The 19,716-nt window shown below is 40.2% G+C and overlaps 2 protein-coding genes and 1 long non-coding RNA gene across 3 annotated transcripts in view; 2 read left to right on the forward strand and 1 right to left on the reverse strand.

Annotated features, from left to right (window-relative positions):
- The window catches only part of LOC129774635 (kinesin-like protein KIF14), a 43,673-nt gene extending 34,674 nt beyond the window's left edge, over nt 1-8,999 (reverse strand). The window contains exon 1 of the mRNA XM_055778421.1: nt 7,284-8,999. Coding sequence (XP_055634396.1) covers nt 7,284-8,804 — 1,521 coding nt within the window. The 5' untranslated portion in view covers nt 8,805-8,999. The remainder of the gene's footprint in view (nt 1-7,283) is intronic.
- Nucleotides 5,729-7,265, forward strand: LOC129774649 (uncharacterized). Its single transcript, XR_008742743.1, has 2 exons — nt 5,729-6,968; nt 7,047-7,265. It is a non-coding gene; the product is annotated as an uncharacterized LOC129774649 (long non-coding RNA).
- Nucleotides 9,000-11,141: 2,142 nt separating the features above from the next.
- On the forward strand, nt 11,142-12,846 carry LOC129774640 (WW domain-binding protein 11). Its single transcript, XM_055778457.1, has one exon. The coding sequence runs from the start codon at nt 11,221-11,223 to the stop codon at nt 12,697-12,699; it is 1,479 nt and encodes a 492-aa protein (XP_055634432.1). The 5' UTR covers nt 11,142-11,220; the 3' UTR covers nt 12,700-12,846.
- The last annotated feature ends 6,870 nt before the right edge of the window (nt 12,847-19,716 follow it).

Raw genomic sequence — 19,716 nt, forward strand, 5'->3', positions numbered from 1 at the left:
ACTCTCGCGAATAATCAGAATTTTACTTCACATTTGCACATTCTATATATATTTATATATGCAATTGTTCATCGGAACACATCGTTCATACATTTTACTTTAGTATTGAATTGTAATTTTTTTCAAATGTATTCTAAGATGCATGTCAGTGAGGCGCCACACAGTCTGATAAGTGAATTGATCTATTTAAGTACAAAATGAAAACAGACGAAACAAATTGCTCTTCTCTCACGAACACTATTACCCCATTTTTACACGTGGTTTTACCTATACTACTACAATGGATTCCTTCCACCTTCACCTTAACGCCACTAGGCCGCTGAAATTGGCAGAAACGGAACAGGGTGCTCCTGTTAAGATTAGAGATGGGCAAAACAGTTCACTTTGATGAACGGTTCACTCATTAACCGTTCATCTAAGTGAATCAGTTCTTTTGAACCGTTCTTTCGTTCAGCGGTATTAAGAACAACATAGAATGTTAGCTGGAACCCAACATCAATAGACAGCTATGAATTGATATCGTTGGATAGGCTAGTGTACGTATGGGATTTATATTTTTGATATTTAGTGGGGAAAGATAAGCTGCTTCTTCTTCAAAAGTCGCAAACTGTATGTGAAAATATGTTTATCGGTCGACAAAAGTTTATGTAATAATTTGATGTGCACAAAATATGTGCAATTTTTCATATTCTCTTTTTGGACAACACACAGGTTCCATGTAAGATCATATTTCATAATGTTCATTCAGGGGAAAAAATCAGCAGCGATTTTCACTAACAATCAATCATACAAACAATCACGATAACACGTACACGCAATAAGCCAAACAATGAATTGAAAGCAACGAAAAAACTTCGCCCTCACTATGAGATTTTATGTTTACCTAATCCATGAATCGCCCCAGCTTCCCCTAGATTTTTTTTCTGATAATCAGGAAATATATGAATGTTACGCGGAGTTGAAAGAAAACATGAAATTGAAAATATATAGTTTTGCTTTTAAAACTACGAAAATCTAATTTGATTTTTAACACAAAATTGAGTATACATTAACAAAATAAACCCTGCGTTAGATGCATTTTGCTCATCATGACAATACCGTTTTATTTTCCTTATAAGCGTTCTCGTTATATGCATCCATTCCGTCCAGCGCAAATCAGTTCAGCTGCACTAGTTCGTTCGCAAACAGTTCGCACGCAAACACTTCGTTCTCGAACAGTTCGTTCCCAAACAGTTCACTCTCAATCAGTTCTTTCCCATTCAGTTCACTCGCAAACAGTTCGTTCTGAGCAAGTTCGTTCACAAGCAGTTCACTCTCCATCAGTTCACTCTCAAACAGTTCACTCACAAACCGTTCTTTCGGAATCAGTTCGTTCACAAACCGTTCGCTCGCAATCAGTTCGTGGGGAGAACTACCGTTCTTTGAAAAAGAACGACCGTTCGTTCACTCTTTTCAGCGAACTAGTTCGTTCGTACGGTTCGTGAACGGTTTGCCCATCTCGAGTTAAGATCGTTTTGAATAATTTTTTCATCATTTCTTCAAAAAAATTTATGAGGTAAATTGATACGTAAAAGATAGACAGATAAGGATCAAATATCATAAAATGCGCACAATAGTACAGCCATTACTGCGCAATACTAGGAACAGAAATTTCTAAGGTAATGTTATCATCGAAAATGACGAAGTGATTCTGTGACTGCGGACTTTCCAGCCACTCGAGGAAACAGAACCCGAAAATCGAATGTTCTACAGGCATGAGCTTATCAAGGATTAAAGTTGAGACGGTTCCTCTGAGAACTTTGATGCTCTTGAAGGAGAAGAACGGAAAACATATAAGAATGTCCCATATGAACATGCGTTGAAGGTTATCCCTGAGTAGCCTGTGGCTCAACCGAGAGCATGTCTATATTATAAGTTCGGGTAGAAGTGAATGAACAGCAAACTGTTTTTGATTAAGTTGGGAAATAAGGCGAAAAAAGCCGAAACCGTTATTTTTCTATGTCAGGCAAAGTTTCCATCCCAGCCTCTTGAAATAAATTAAATTAAGACAGATGTGGCTCTTATTATCCTAACTGCCAAAAAAAAAAAACAACTATTGCTTCCGATTTCTCTTGTGTGGAAGGTTCACATAGTTTCGTAGAATGGAGAACTTGCGAACAGATTATGATATTATATGTAATCATAAATGTAACGTCATATCAACGTTCCAAGTGATATGACGTTACATTTAAGAATGATCCTCAATCTATCACACTGTTTCCACAGAATACCAAACTAGATTTTTGAAATTCAGAATCGATTAAGATGGACACTTCCAACTAATGAGAAAAATGATTATAGACACTCTTTAATGGGTCGTTTCCTTCTTATGTTTACAGGTATAACATAAAAGATATGAGGTATAGTGGATCGAATTTCACCAAAACCGTATGGAGCATTTATAGTTTTCCTTCAAATTATCGAAACAGAACTTAGCAATCTTCCAAGATACTTTTCGTTCCAAACCGCTTTCCCCAGCATTTTTGTTTTTTCTATACCATACTGCCCGCCTTTGTGATGAAATCAATCGTTTTAAAATATTCCTACACACCTACACACCCAATAATGTTATTGTTGATCATGTTGGGTAACTTATGTTTGGAGAGCTACGTGCAACGATTCGCTGATGCTGACATTGATGTGAAAATTTTTGAAGACTTTCTGAAGAAGCATTTGTATTTAACCATGTGTGTATAGAAGCCAGACCCATCAACTAGTTCTTTAATCAGCGGAACATCATCCTGATTCCACCGGAGAACCAGCAACCATCCAGTAGAAAGTGCCAAGGAAGTGATACAGTCCACTTGTGATCGAGGTGGTTCTGTTAACGTGCTTGTGGAACCAGTCCGTCTTTTCAAAGGACATGAAAGTGTGCTAGTGTCCTAGTGTCCAAGTGCTAAAGCGGAACGCTCGCTCCCCCACCATCATCTGGCACAACCTTCACATGGATAAACCCTCAAAATTTCGTCAAGTTATCAAACCGTTACGATTTTATGCGACAATTTCCTCTATTTGTTAAAGCAGGGCTTGGATAACGAATTCAGACTATTCAAGACGAATTCAAGTCGCTTTCCAATACCAACAAAACAAAATCCACAAATCGGTTGGACCCACAATTATGGACTCTACTTTGAAAGCGAAGAACTACGTATCGGCTCAAGGAGAAGCTTCAAGGATGAAATTGACGAAAAATTTGAAGGCAAAGTCCCACAAAACCCTGTATAAACATCATACAGTTCATAGGATTAATGAGAAAACCTGTTTATGATTTATTTTGTTGTATCGATATAACTTTGACTACCCATAAATTCAAAATGAAAAAAAACTTTATTTTCATTTTCTCCCTTTAGTTTTTCGATACAGATTTTTTTTTATCTAAAATACAGATATACAGATTTTTTCAAAACAAATTACAACCCTGATAGTGATAGATGTGTAACAATTTTGCAGAAATAGAGAGCTTCATTTTGTTGTTATCAGATATGATGAATGCAATAGTATGCAATTAGAGTGGATTACACGTTCGACTAGAGATGGTTGAACGCTCACATGCTGCTCATTTAACACGTTGATCCCCGAATTGTTCTTACTGCGTTATCCATTCAGCCCGCATCAAAAGAGTTTGCACATTATCAGTGTCGGTCCCAGCTTACTTATTGTATACACATAAAATAGTAAGAAATTCGACTAGAAACAAGTCACATTTTGAAAAACAAGCCACGGCTCTTGAGAGAAAACGAACTTATGGTTTGACCGTGAAAAGAAAAGAGCTAGAAATAAAATAATATTGTACATTATTTTAAATGAGATGAATAAGTACCAGTGTTCACCAAACGAACGTTTCACTTAATAATTCACAACCATCTCTTGTGGAAGTAATTTCCCCAGTGGCATTCGTTTGTGGTTACATGCTACGAATCATGACACAAAAGAGAACGAGAGAATTCTGCTTCGGTTAGTACTTTCTAATACACAAGCATGCGAACGAAAACGTCACGATCGCTTTCGGTGCTGCAAATTTATTTTCTTCTTTGCCTCTCATTTGCTAGATCTGGAGCCTCCCCCCATGAATCATGAAGCAGTAGAATCATACGGACTACACGAGACAAATGTTTCATACTCTGTTACCACAGCTGAAACCTACCCATAGTTATCAGAAGTTGTAACACTACGTGAACGAATAGCTAGCTAGATACTCAGGGAAGGAGAGTCAGGTTATTTTTTTTTTATTTCTGAAGCTGCTACCCTCGCGTTTTCCTACTCTACATACATTTTGGCTCGTTGATCACAGCATTGAAGGGGCCGCCGAAAATATTTTTAAGTTAAATAAGCGCAAAGGAGGACAACGAATAACTCAATTAGTGTCAGTGTGCTATTAGCTAGAAATCACTAGCAAACATCAATTTTACTCGCGTTTGTATGTAAAACTGCAGTCGCATCTCAAAAAAGTCGCATAGCTTCCCCTAAATTTTTTTTTCGCTCCGTCGATGGTAACACTGCATCGGATGGTTTTTAGTGTCAAGATGTACAATTTACAAGAACGTGTATTTTTAATGAAATCGTATTACTCGATTATTTTTACAACTAAGGCTTTAATGAAACTTTGTCCTTTTATGGTAAGAATTTCAACATTTCTCGTCGTCGATTATTTCCTCTGGGGGTACGTGAAGGACCGTTGATATGGTAATAAGCAACAAAATTTGGAGGAGCTTAAAGAAGAAATAACTCAGATTTTCAACAGCATCGAAGTCGTAATGTTAGAGTTGTGCATGAAGAATTTTGTTCACCGTTTAAAATCCGTTATCGAAAAAAGGGGTGGCCACATCGAAAATGTCCTAAAATAAGCTTTATTTTCGTTTTTTTAAAATAAAAATCGGCTCACTTTTGTAGAAGTTATTAAAATTTGTTGCGTGAGCGTTTAATCTGAAAGACCCAATACACATGCTCTTATGCGTTGACTGCTTATCGTATACAGAATTCGAATTCATTTTGTTAATAATCTACGGTTCCCAGCAGACACACCGCGTAAAATATTGAGGTGTGGAGTGTCTTGACCAGGTTCTCGCAAATTAACCCTCATTGACAAAACGTCACTCAATAATGAACCTACCGCATTAAAATTTAAACTTTAATCACGCTGTGTTACTGCTTTCTTTTCACTCTCAATAAAAAAAAAACCTTTTTTTCGTGCGCACCCTTCGCTTCACGTTTTGATGTTTCAAATCTTCACTTTCAGGGAGCATCGAAACATTTATTTATTCGACCAACTTAGGATAAATGATGCACCCGTGGCCGAGTGGTTAGCGTCGAACCTAACATGCCGGGAGTTCGGGTTCGATTCCCGTTCTGGTCGGGGAAATTTTTCTTCAAAGAAATTTCCTCTGACTTGCACTGTGGTCACGCGTATTTTAGAGCTTGCCACTCAGAATGCATTCAAGGCGTGTTATTTGGCATAGAAATCTCAACTAAGTACTAATGAAAATGACGCAAGTAATACTATAAAAATAATTTTAACGACAATTTCACATAAATTACAATCAGTTTCTAATTCGTAGGCCATCGTTAGTTCTCAGTCAGTTCAAATAATCCATTCGGAGTGGGTTCGACCAAGCCGCGCCATGTTGTAGTGTGTATCTCGTTCTACGCGTTCATGTCTTTCTATTTCATCTAAATTAAAAATACATACATAACATGTACATAAATGTTTTCATAAAACAACAATCTATAAACAAAACTATAAACTATAAACTATAAACAAAAATGAAATGTTACCTAAAATATGTGTATGTATATTAGAGTGCCAATGGAATAAGCATCTCAAATTTTCAAACGGGATTTTCCTAAAAATGTTGATTCTCACGAAAAACGACCATATGCAAAAAATCAGCTCAATCGCAAATTAAAACTTTGACGGCTGTGTGACACAAGTAAATAAAGTTAAAAATTTTTTATTTTTTTGGCCATTATAGCATATTATATATTTTAGGCCGTAAATCGAAAACGTGCCACAATAGAAGAGCGAAACAGCCGTTGTAGCGAAATGCCGTATAAAGAGCGGCCGTATAGCGAGGTATGGGTGTACAGCTTCGCTTTGCGGCCAAGTTTCATGGGACGTATCTAGGCCGTAAAGCGAGGTATGGGTGTAATTGCATTCTACACAATATACTTCAATTCAACCGACTTCTTACTATCTCCTGGAGACTCAGAGAAATGGAGTTGTTCTATAGTTATGAAATGCAGTGTATGTTAAGAATTACTACATACTTACATGGTTCTGAGGGGCAGTTTCAAAATGTGCCAATTCCTGTTCTTTTTTTGCTAACGCATTAATAGTAATCCCACACTTTTTTAGGAAGATAAACTCGGATGAAAATTGTTATGTAGTGTATGTAATGGTCTCACATTGGAGGATAGAAAGAAATGTTCACTCAACATAGTTTATATTTTTTCTAGTAGGACTGAATATTTCAAAAGAACTCACGGTAATATTTTGCATGATTCTATTCATAACAACAATTTCCATCAAATAACAAGAGCACGTTCTCGTTGTACGAATGTTTGAGAAGCGTGAACACTTATCGCTAGCGGATGTATGTGGTTCATCAATATGAAACAAATATTGAGACATTAGTACGATAAATGATTCACAATCAAGAGAGAGGATGTACTCTGTGGTTTCGAGTGCGTCTACCTCGCACGATAACCAAAGTAAAACTTTGCTTTCGTAACCATTGCAACAAGCAAAAATCATTCCAATTTGAATCGCGATTATGAGCGGTTGGTGCAACTTTTGTGAATAAGAAACTACAGCTAATTTCTTCACGTATCACGTGTTCAACCATAAGTCTCCATAGCAAACAAGATGAAGTGGAGCCGCTTGTTTATGTCCGCCAGTAAAAAGGCGAGTTCGCCCGATAAGAGGCAAACAGGTAAGCAGCGCCTGTTGAGTGGTGACACAATTAAAAATTCTTATCATTTATCACGCCACGTTTTCTTCTTCCCAACAGCCAACATTGGACTGAAATCGATTCGAAGCAAAGCATGTTGCAGCAAATGTGCGCTTCTGTGTAAATGCACCCACCATAAGCGTACTATGCGAGCCATTCCAGTGAGTCACTTCACCGGAGGGATTTTGCCCTAATGCCATTGGAAGCAAAATTGAATACAATATAAAATCAATCGCTTCTGCTCAACATCAAATGAAATAAAATAATTCGAACACATAATGACATTCTTTTACTTACTCTCAACAGCCATGTTAGAACCGAGTCTCTGTACGGAATGTATGTCGCTGGATTCTTTTTGGAATCTGCCAGTGACGAGATGACTTTGCCCAGTGTCAGTAGGCTCTTGTTGATACTGACTCCCTCCTTCAATCGACTTCCACTGGCACAGGTGTGGCTCACCCGTTCGGAGCCGGCTAGGTCCACCAGACTTATTTTGCTTCTCTTAGTCTGGGGAATATTTTTGGTATCCTTGTTCTCCGAGGAAGCAACTTCAGAAAGGTTTAGAACCACCGAAAATATCGAATGGGATCGGGAACTTTTATCATTCATTCCAGTAGCAGCCGTAGCCCTCTGGCTATTGCCAACAGCCAGCCAATTCCGCAGGGCCGAGTATGAGTCCACTGGGTGTGTGCTCAAATCAACCACGTACGGTCCCCAAATGGGGTGCTCGCGAACTTTCAACGGTGGTTTCCTGACACTCGACGTGGTCACGGAGAAAACTCCTTCCGTGGGAGATACGGCAAGAAGATCATGAATTTTTTCATTGTATATTTCAAAATAACTAACTTCCACCTCGGCATGGATCTGTCCTTGGCACGATTCTATGCGCCGGAAAAGATCCTGGCAGAAACGGGGAATAATGCCAGCTTCCGGACTTATTTCCAAATCGTCTGCATCCATACCCATCATGCTGTAACTTTTACCGGAACCTGTTTGGCCATACGCGAACAAACACACGTTGTACCCTTCAAATGCTTTATCCAGCAGGGGCTTCATGACACCATCATGAACACCTATCTGATCTACATATTGTTTCTGGTCCTCTGCATTGCACGACCAAAACGCATGATCGTATTGGAAGCAATGTTCAACGCCTCCCATTGCATCTGCTGTGCTTCCAGCATTCACAATAACTTCATTACCTCGAACCTGGACAATATTTGCCACTGAATCAAGGCACTCTTTGGTGGAAAGTGGACGCACCCGAACCGCCACTTTCAAATTACTTATCTCTCCGCTTGCTCCATCCTTTTCTTTTAATGATTTTGCCGAGTCGTCTAGTTTTGAAGAATTACGACCCACCCGAGGGCTTTCTAATGACACCTTGGAAAAACATTCTGGAGTTTTCGCTGCTAAACTCTCCAGTTGAGACTTTGTTTTCTTCAATCCATACTTAGGGGTCCCAAATGTAGAACCACTGTTTTTCAACGAGGTCGCCGAGGCAGTGCCTCGAAATAACGACGATGGTGTCATACAGCTGTTCAGGGCAGTCGATGATTTGGATTTAGCATTCGCAAAAATAGCCGTTGGATGAGATTTGGGTGTCTTCAAAGCTGACGATGGAGCAGAATTTTGCACATCACTAGAGGGGGTGTTTCCACTAATTTTGTTAGCGGATAAGAGCGAGCTACTCATGGTGGTCCTCACTGGTTGTGAACCTCCCATTGGAGTCGATTGCTTCGAAGACGACCCCAAACGGCCAACTTTCGGGGTAGCCACACGGGAGTTCATTTCGAGACGAGCTCTATCTGTGAGCATAAAATCATGCACTACGTATCACTGTATCACGATGGACGGTGTAAGCAAGTTAAATTTTCTTTCTTGGAATCACTTATCAGTCATTTTATCACAAATGTATGAACATGAAATGAAAATAGTTTCCGTCGCTTATATTCCATACACAAAAAGGCGTTGCTGAAACAAACTGTCAAAACAGAGCGGATTTGAAATTGTTTTCCATTTTGCGAGCGCGCTTACTTTGGGGAGTGTTACTAGCCGTTACGTGCACATTAAATAGAAAATGCACAGCTAGGATGATAATTCAGAACCAAATTTTCTAATCTTACAAATGGAAACATAGTTGTATCAATTTTACTTTGGTTCATAGCCAAAGTCAAATTTATCATACGTTTTTGTTTTGGTTCGAATTTTTTTTGATCCGGACCGATTTTTTTCAGGTTGGGTTCGGCATGATTCGAATCGGTTTTCGGCAAGTGGACAAGCCCGGGCGGCAAGTCCACACTCATTCAGCTTTTCTGGGCCTAATTCCAATTTTAGCACAGACATAGGCAGCTGGTGTTGATGGCAGTGCCTTGTTATAGATCGGTGCCAGAGTAGTAGGGAGCTTGTCTCCGGCCAAACACGTCAGCTCGAGACCATTGCTGAGGCTGATGATAGCTTTGCTAAAAAACTTGAAAAGCGAAGTCTATTCACAAAAATTTGGTACAAGAAAATAAAGCAGTCTAGGTCTAGGTCTAATTAGAGCTAAACAAATTTAAACAAGGTTGAATAAACGATTCTACCACACCTTGGAGTTGCATAAACGATACCTAATTGACTTTAAACTCTATTTAATGAACAATATTGGCTATAGCTTAATAAATTCTCCTAATTTGTGTGAACCAGGAATAGAGGTTTTTGCCGGGTTATTCAAAAGACATAAGGTCTGATATTTGCTCCCGTGACTAAGTGATTAGTATCACATATCATGCTGAGGGTTTGGGTTCGAGTTTCGTTTTGGTTGGGGCATTTCATTCGTCATAGAAATTGGTCCGCGTATTCTATAGCTAGAGTGTTTTGTTTGGCATAGTCCCCTCAACTAAGTACTAATAACATTGAAGCAAGTAATATTACGTTGAAATGGTGAAGTTCCTCTAGGAACGTTAGAGCCATTGGAAAATAAAGAAAAGGTCGGTTTCTGAATAAAATCTGGATTGACCATCACCACCAGGTACAAAGTATGGCTTTGTTCGTATGAAGATCGGATCGTCGTTTAGTTTTACAGGCTCATTTACATAAGTTTAAAGGAGCCGAATTAGAGGCGAATGAACTGCAAGGTTGAAAGCCTCTTAAAAACAAAGAAGAAGAAGAAGGAGCCGTGTCACATCCCTATCGGTCGGCGCTCCTCATCGAAGCAATCTGGATCGTGCAGCCATTGGGAGAGATTGAAACGTCAAGGTGAAAAAATATCATTGTCACGATTTTGCCATTACTATCCATTACCTGAAGAAAATTATTTATTATTGAATTAGAATGCAACGATTATAAGAAATTATGAAGAGGAGAAAAATAGAGACAGAAGGAGAGAATAAGGAAACTAAACGTAAGTGAATTAGAAATGAAGTTGTTTCAGGGAGAATAATATGAATTGTTGTCTGTAGGAAATTTTTAATTTTGTGAATACAATACAATATTAATTATACGGAACCCGCCTTATTCTTTCATCTAACGAGTAACAAGCCGAATTCATAATTATATGTTTATAACTATATATAAACAATTTTCTTAAATCTATGGTTAGTTTACTACCTTATCGATTACTTGCGGTCTACTCGAGAAAGAAAACCGGATCACTACGCTCACCCAATTTTTTTTTCGTTCAACAGCATTGTAGATAATTAATTTTTCATCACAAGTCACTCGATTTGTTTCAAAAACGGTGTATTGTAGTTGTTCTTATAAAGCAAGCGGCAGTTTTTTATATGCAACTCATTCAATATTTTCGTATTAATTTTTGTGAAAACCTTTACATTGTAGCGATAAATTTAACCAAGCTTCACAATTTCGCTTGAACGGCAGTTTTAGATATCTGTATTGAATCTGTTAATTCAAGTGCCATGTGCCTAGGATTAGTGTTGATTAGTTTCACGATTTGATCACCATCAGTGGCGGAACAAACCCAATCTAAGCAATTCAAAACATTTGGAAATGTTAGCTGTTTTGTGATAAAAGAAACAGTTTTTCCCGTTTCTATAATACTAGTTTATGCGGAAAGTCTAGTCCACCTTTAAAAACCTTGAATGTCGAGCACATCATCCCTCGATTATTTGTTTTGACAGCGGTGTAAAATTTACCCTTCATGAATTGTTTACATAAATCGAAGCATTTGTTGTATTTCACAGTTCAGATTGATTCATTGGTTTCAAGCTATTCGTGATTTTCTGAATTCTGCAAAATGGGTCGTCGGTCAATAAACACCACCAAGAGTGGGAAGTACATGAATCCGACGGACCAGGCACGTAAAGAAGCCCGCAAGAAGGAACTGAAGAAAAACAAAAAGCAGCGGCAGATGGTGAGAGCGGCTGTCCTGAAAGGGAAAGATCCGGCTCAACTGATCGAGGAGATGGAAAAAATAGATGAGATGGAGTTCAATGTGTACCAGCCTTCGCCTTTGAACGAAAAAGTATTGAAGGAAAAACGTAAAAAGTTAAAAGAAACTCTGGATCGTGTCATGCGACTGTACCAGGCGGATGATCCCGATTTGTGGGGAGAGCTAAAGCGAAAGGAAGTAGACTATGAGAAGCGCAGAAACAAGCGGATACAGTACTACGAAAGTGTTAGACACGCCGAACAAGTTCAAGTGGATGATATCCCGTTGCCGTCGGCTAACGAGACTCCTACACCATTGTCTATTCCTAGAATCCCAATACCGCCTATTATTCCAACTATTCTGCCACCTATTAAACCACCACCGATTTTGAAAAAACCTATTGAAAACCCGGTAGAACCGATGGAACCCGTGGATGATGACGATGATATTCCCGGATGTCCACCGGGACCAGCACCAGATTTGTTTGCAATGCCAGAGCTTGACTTTGATCTGGAGGAGTTCCACAATGAAACGCAAAAAAGTGTCAAATTCTTCGACGACGCTGACTCGCGGGACAATTCAGACGATTCGGATACCGAAAAACCTAAACACGTAAGCACGGTGCAACAGAAGATGCTTGCAATTTCGGGTCAAAATCTTGACGAATTCATGAAGGAAATGGAGAGCGTGCAGAAGAAGAAAGATCAACCAGACGCGCTCATCAGTGCAATTCCGACACCTCCAAAGCCTCCGATAGCATTACCGAATCCAGCACCCCATCCTTCGGATCCAACAGTGAAATATGTGCCGATGCCGTCTTTGCCGATTCCTGGACCGGGCCCAATCCAACCTGCTCTTATGATTCGTCCTCCACCTCTTCGTCCCGGAATTCCTGGTATCCCGGGTTTGAGAATGCCTCCTCGTCCGCCGCCGGGAATCCCACCTCGACTTGGTATACGCATGCCACCTGGGCCACCCACCGGACCACCCCCGAAGCACATCCAACAGCAACATATGCGTAATATGCTTCACCAGCAGCAGAAAGATCCAAAAAGTGCCACCATTTCGGCGAAGCCTCAAATTCGAAATCTCAGTGCCGACGTTACGCGTTTCGTACCCAGTGCACTGCGAACCAAAAAGGACGAGGGCATCAAGCGGCCGCAGCAAAGTCGCTTGGATATGGGTCACCACCACCAGCAATCGCATCACCCGAATCAACACCAGCAGCAGCACCATCATTTACACCCTGGCAGAACTGGAGCGCCTGGTGTGCCGGAAAAGAGCAAACCCAGCAAGGACGACGCATACATGCAATTTATGAGAGAGATGGAGGGATTGCTTTAAGGAAGCGTAGTATAGGTCCGTAACTGATAGGATGAAAGGAATGTATTTAACTTTCTGTGCGTACTCATTCCCTAGAATGAGATGGTTGAATTTTGAATCAATTTTGGTGTTGTCAATACACTTTTAGTCATATTCGTTCTATCCTCACGAGGTACATGAAATGGATCAATTTCATCCGAACGCCGGTTAGGTAAATTTCTGGACTAAATGTCATGTGCTCTCCACATGTGCAGAAATAAATACCGAAAAAATAGATGTATAAGGGTGTCTATGTCGACTGTTAAGAATGTTTGATTTATAATTAAACCACCGAAGATAACGTGGTTTCGGGAAAATCCTAAGAGCTGCATTTTTCAATCGTTTGTTTTTGGAGGCGTAGTAATGGCCACGAGTTCAATTCTCACTCCTGACATTCTTCCAAAAAATGGAAGTGACGAACCAATCAAAGTCAAAGAAAAAAAAATCCTTCGTTTTCAACTTAGTATCAACTTATTTATACGCCTATACGTCTACATCTAGACATTTAGTCCTCCACGACTGGTTCGTCTCTCCAACAACGGCTTATAGAATGTCGCGAGGTAAAGTTTTGACGTAGGATTACGTCTTTCGGGAACATATTGGGCTGCAAATTGAAAATCGAAAATCGAGCACATCGTGGAAATTGTCCAATTTCAAACGTTCATTGCTCAGTCATTTCATGATTAATTGATTAAATTTTTGCGTCAATCAATTTCGGCACTCCATAACAATTTTTTATATTGGAGAAAATAATATATGTCATGAAACTAACTATCGAACAATTGAAAAATCTCAACCCCTACCCACTTCTAATTGGTCGAAATTGGCGATACATGCGGCGGTTCCCTAACAGAGACATCAAAACCGAGGTGCCCGAGGGAAATCGGTATTGCAAATATATGCAAGTTGGGGGCATTTTTATATTGCAAGTAGGGTGAGTGATACGATTAATTCTTGTAAATAAAATTTAAATTTGGAACTTTAATGTTGATTGCTTCGTGAAATTTCATATCAATGACCGATCGTGTATTATGAAAAATTTAGCACAAGTGTAATTGTCAAATTGTATATGGTAGCAGTTGTGTTAAAAATGTTTTATATATGTTAATATATGAAACGATTTATTAAAATTTTCATAAATAAAAACCAAGGTGTGTTCCCGCTCGAGAATGGGTCGTTCGGTTTGAGCTGTCTGTTTTGTTATGTTCATTTTCACCCAAGGAAAGTTCATGCGGTGAGAAAAATTTGAAAAAGTGAAGAAATATTCGAAAATTTGGTATCGGTATTGGTAATTATCTTATATTACATTGGTGAGTTTTTGTCTTTATTTCATCCATACATAACACAGGAGGCATCTCGTCTAGGGTCACAGAGGGCGGTTCTCATCATATCTCATTCTACTTCGGCATCTTCTATCTGATAGGCACCACCGAACGACTGTTTACCATACTTCTGTCATCATCACTCGGTAAACACTGGTCGAGTGAACAAACAATACCCAACAACCAAACAAAATTGCCCTTTTCAGGACCACCCAATCATTATCAAAGAGTTTAACGTAAACATATCCAAAATCCCAATAGCCCAACAGAATCCTACGCCAACTATGCGGTCGGGTCTCGGACACAAACCCTCCTGCGACTTTTTTTTTTATAAAAATCAAAATATACAATAAAGTAACATAACAGAAAGTATCATAAAATCCTTATTTCGTTATCTTGTTGTTCGAGGGACTAGATTCTTTCGTTCGTTGGCGGGAAGTCCGCTGATCATGGTCTTCGGTCAGTGGAAGAAAGTCCACGATGTTTGAAAATGAAGATCCAATAGAATGCAAACAGCCCTTTATTACATACTGAAATGGTACAACTTGGGAGGACTTAGTGTTAATCCTTCAAAAACAGTTATGGGCCCTATTCCAGAAAACGAGACGAGCAATTCGTCTCGTCTCGTCTCGGCTTCAGTCACTGTCGAGACGAGCAAAATATCCCATTCCAGTACACGAGTTTCATTGAAATGTTTTATTTGGTAGACTGGAGAGACTTCAGTCAGTTTTAATCGGTATGATCAGTGATGTCAGATGAGAAGACATGTTTTTGTTTTGAGAAAAACAACAAACAGTTTTAAAATTGATCAATCGATACTCTTTTCTCAGTGCCAATATATTAAAAAAAAACATAACAAAAAGAAATAAGTTTCATATATCTTCTGGTTTCATTGATATTTTTCCTCGAGCATATGGTTTTATCACTCAGACGTTTTGTTATTATGGATTTATTGGGGGCAATGTTTGTTCACCTAATCAACGATTTATCAAGAAAAGTTTTAAATCTATGTATACGTATTTCCAATAAAGTAGTTGTTTTGAATTACTCATTTTCGTTCAATATGTGAAGACCCTTTTCGTGCCGTGTTCATATATTCAAAACAGTCATCTAGCATCCCTGGATATGAGTTCAATGTTTACATTTGGTTGTGTTGTTTGGAAGAGGCCCATTTGAAAATCTGTAAAATCTAACAATTACTGAACTGAATTTGATGGTTGCAGTTGAAAACATACATTGTTTATGCAATACTAGTTTAGCCGTGAAACAATTTTGACGTGGGACTACGTCTAACCGGAATATATGGAGGGTAAAATAAAAACCTAAACACAGAACATGCAGGAAAAACTAAAAGATTTCGTACTGGATAGGAGAGATGTTTGCATCACTTGATAGGGAATATTTCTACGCATCTATCGCAACTAACAAAATGTTGTTTTTCATTAGATAAACAATTGAATAACTGTAAAATAATAGGCGTTATCTAAACGCACTAACTGCATCGTTTTGATTGGCCCGATTTACGGTTTCCCTAACACAGCTATCAAAACCAAGCAGCCTTGGGGAAATCGGCATTGCAAATACATGAAAGTAGGGGGACTTTTGTTCTCATCGAAAAATGTTCCCTAACACAGACTTTAAAACCAAGCAGCGAAATCGGCATTGCAAACACACGAAAGAGCCTAGAGGCGAGTGAACTGAAAAGTTTAAACCCTCTTAAAGCCAAAAAGAAGAAGAAGAACACACGAAAGTAGGGGGAGCTTTTGTTCCCACCGAAATGTGTTCCCTAATAGAGATTTCTAAACCTGGAGGTGCCTGGAGAAATCGGTATTTCAAATTCACGTAAGTCGGGGGTATTTTTGTTCCGACTGGAATGTGTTTCCCTAACACAGACTTCAAATCCATGGAGCGTGGGGAAATCGGCATTGCGAATTCGTACAAATCGGGGGTATTTTTGTTCCGATTGAAATGTGTTTTCCTAACACAGACTTCAAAACCGAGGTTTCAGGGGAAATCGGCTCTGCAAATAAATGCAAACTGCGAGTACTTTTGTCCTCGCTTGCCTTTGTGCAGAGTGGAATATGTCTGTCCTAACATGATCTTCTAAACTTAGGAACCTGGGAAAATCGTGCAGACACTAGAAGCGAATGAACTTCCCAGTTTCAAGCAAATTCGAGATTCGAGAAGTATGTACACTTTTGGGATGTAAACTTCAGAGGGAAATGTAAAATAAAATAATCGTTTGATAATTTTTTTTTGTCTTTATTGGAAAGATTTTCAGCCTTAGGCTGGTTCATCTAACGTTTGATAATTCTTCCGTACATATATTTTGTTCATACCAAACGTAAAAGGTCCGTCATTAAATTTACTTGTAACGAAGAACAATCAATCACAATAAATGAATTGACTTTACACGGCATTTGTTCATTTTTTTCACTCACAGAGCAAATATATTGAACTCAATTGAATTTGGAAACTGTTTCATTCAATCAAGAATTTAATCAATACAAACGAATGATTGCTAAGCTAAGGTAGTTCCAAGGGGGTCTTCGTAGCCACTTGGTTACGCGTTCGCTTACTAAGCGATCGATCGTGAGTTCAAACTCAGGGCCCTCAATTGACCATCTTTGTGTTGTTATAGAATAATTACGTCCACGCAACCATCATCAGCTATGGAGATCGATCCACGGTGGAACAAAGATCGATTCATCCATACAACTGCTCTGCTCTGCAAGAAACATCGGGCTGCTGTTCTATAAATAGCCCAACAATGATCAATATCAACTGTCTCCGCTGTCCGGTCTGCTGAACAATGGAAGAACAGATAGAATACCCTTACGCCGAAATGGCTACTAGAGTGTAATTTACCATAATGTAATGGAACAGAAAACCTAACGCCTAAATGACTACTACTTCTACTGTGTAATTTACAATTTATAGAAACATAAACATATGTACATGTACACGATAAAAACCCGGCTCTGTTACAGATAAAATGCTAATGAGCCTGATAAATAAATAAATGGGATAAAAAAAAAGGTAGTTCCACGTCAACCTTGCGGTTATATCATAGATATAACCCACTCATTTTTTTTTAATTTAAAGGCGGAGTAGAAGAATACCGATGCTTTCAATCAACAAGGTGAACAAACACACCAAACAAACTAGACGATTCGATTGATTCATCGACGAGCGCGGCCAAACGGTCGTCGAGCCAGACGAGCTACTCGCCTGTTTTTAGTCGAGCTCGGCTTCTGGAATATGAACACAAACGAGACGAGCGCTCGTCTGCTCGTCTCGTTTTCTCGGGACCAGCGGGACGGTAGCAACTTACATCTTCATGATAATTTCGAATAGTTGTTAAAAGGCGAATTGTTAGGGATTACCCAAATCCACTGAGCAATTACTGCTCAAAATTGACGTCAATCCGATGACAGTCGCCTGCCAACGGTGAGCCCTGTGGTGCTTTTTGAGTTACGGTTGCCAGTGCTCCCAACATCTCCTTCCTTAATACCTGTGGTATGTCTGGAACCAATGAGGCGGCCTTCGATTGCGAGAAGAGCGCCTAGGTACCTAGACTGCAGGAGACGAGTCGTTCGCGGATTGGAAGTCCGCTGAATTTGAAGACGAAGATGATGATGACTTTGTTCTACCGAATGCTGGGAACGGCAAGGACATCTCCGCTGGTGACGTTGTTGATAACGGATTGACATGCTGTTCCAGAAGTGATGATGTAGCTGCCAACCCAGCAGGTGATGCAGAACACGACAACTTCCACTCATTCAGTAGGATATTGATTGGTAACTGCTTCTTCAATTGAGTCATCTTCTTCTTCTTCTTTTTGGCTTTAAGAGGGTTTAAACTTTTCAGTTCATTCGCCTCTAATTGAGTCATCTGCTCAGCATCCGATTCTGATAATGCTGGTGCCCTCAGTTGATTGATGTGGGATCGAATTACCCTTTTCTTCAACCGGACGTTGTACATTACCTTGCCTATTTTCTCGATCACGATGCCCGACACCCAAGTCCACTTATTGTTCGCGTAGACCTTAGCGTATACAGGATCCTTTGCTGTGAAAGTTCTCGGTTGGCTTGAACTAGCTTCGGTGCAAATTGCTGGTATCTGTTCACGCGGCGCTCGTAGCAGATCCATGGTCGCAACGGTCGGTTGTACATAGCTTCGGCGGGTGATCTCCCATCTGGCACGTTTGCATTTGGTGTATTCCGGTACGTGAGAAGGAAAACATCCAGAGCCTTCTTGATATTGCCTTCTCTCTCCTGAATTTTACGGACTGCACGTTTAAAAGTGTCGACGAATCTTTCGTCCTGGCCGTTAGATTGTGGATGGAAGAACGCCGTAGTGACATGGTGTATTCCGTTTTCATGGCAATATTGGCTAAATTCGGCGCTTTTGAATTGAGTGCCGTTATCTGTGACCAGAACTTCGACTACACTACTTTGTTGGCGAAGAGCGGACGCAACAAGTTGGTAGTTGCTTTCGTCGTAATTTGTCGGGGATTTCCGGCCATTTACTGTAAGCGTCGACGACAATGAGGTAGAATTTTCCATCCAGCGGACCCGTATAGTCAGCGTGAACACACTGCCACGGAGCGGTGGGTAATGGCCACGGTACAGGATTCGCCTTCGGAGGAGACCGTGCTGCTGCTGCGCAGTGTGGACAAGTTCTGACGAAACTGGCTATCTCCTCATCCAATCCCGGCCAGTACACATAGCTGCGTGCGACTGCTTTCATTCGATGCATCCCTGAATGGCCCTTGTGGAGTTGAGCCAAGCATCTTTTTCGGTAAATGGAGGGGATCACCAACCTGTCCCCGAACATGATGCAATCCTGAACGATTGATAATCCCTCTTGGCGATCGTGGAACCTCCGCAGTTCATTGTCTTGCGTTTCAGACTTGGATGTTGGCCAACCGTCTCGGATGAAACGGTGAATCTTCCTCAGTACTGGATCGGACTTGGTTGCTTGTTGTACCATACTGAAACTGAGATGTGAATAACTGACGCTACTTATCGCTACTGACCTCAAATCATCCTCTAAATTGGTGCACGCTAGCACGAAATCCTCGTCTGGCTTGGCATGATGGTTGATGAGCCTTGACAACACGTCAGCATTTCCAAATTTGTTGGTTGGGACGTATTCCATAGAAAAGTCATAATTCAGCAATGTTAAGGCCCAACGTTGGAGCCGGTTGGCCGTGTAAACCGGTATCCCCTTTTTGGACTCGAAAATACGTAGAAGCGATGCATGGTCTATTTGAAGCAGGAACCTCCTTCCAAATATGAACTTATGTAATTTGGTTACCGCAAACACTATCGCAAGACCTTCACGGTCCGGCTGGGAGTATCGTTGGTCGGCAGCGTTGAGTGCCCGAGAAGCATGTTGGATAACTTATTGTTGCTCCTTTTCCGACTGATGATGCGTCGGCTGATACTATAATTTCCTGTTCCGGGTTGTAATGGGTGAGCAGGAGTTCGGAGGACAATATTCTCTTGAATTTGTCGAACGTCTGTTGGCATTCCGGAGTCCAGATGAATCGATTGTGCTGAACAAACCGCCCAGTTTGGAGAAAATGTCCTGTGGAAGCGGGAGCGGATATTGATGAGATTGGAGCCGCTCGTTAAGCCCAGTGAAGTAGTCCCCAAAAATGCGTATGCTG

The sequence above is a fragment of the Toxorhynchites rutilus genome, chromosome 3, assembly GCF_029784135.1.
Source record: "Toxorhynchites rutilus septentrionalis strain SRP chromosome 3, ASM2978413v1, whole genome shotgun sequence".
Taxonomy (NCBI): domain Eukaryota; kingdom Metazoa; phylum Arthropoda; class Insecta; order Diptera; family Culicidae; genus Toxorhynchites; species Toxorhynchites rutilus.

Excerpts from the sequence above, each read along its gene's own strand:
- LOC129774640 (XM_055778457.1), top strand. The coding sequence starts at position 11,221 with ATGGGTCGTCGGTCAATAAACACCACCAAGAGTGGGAAGTACATGAAT.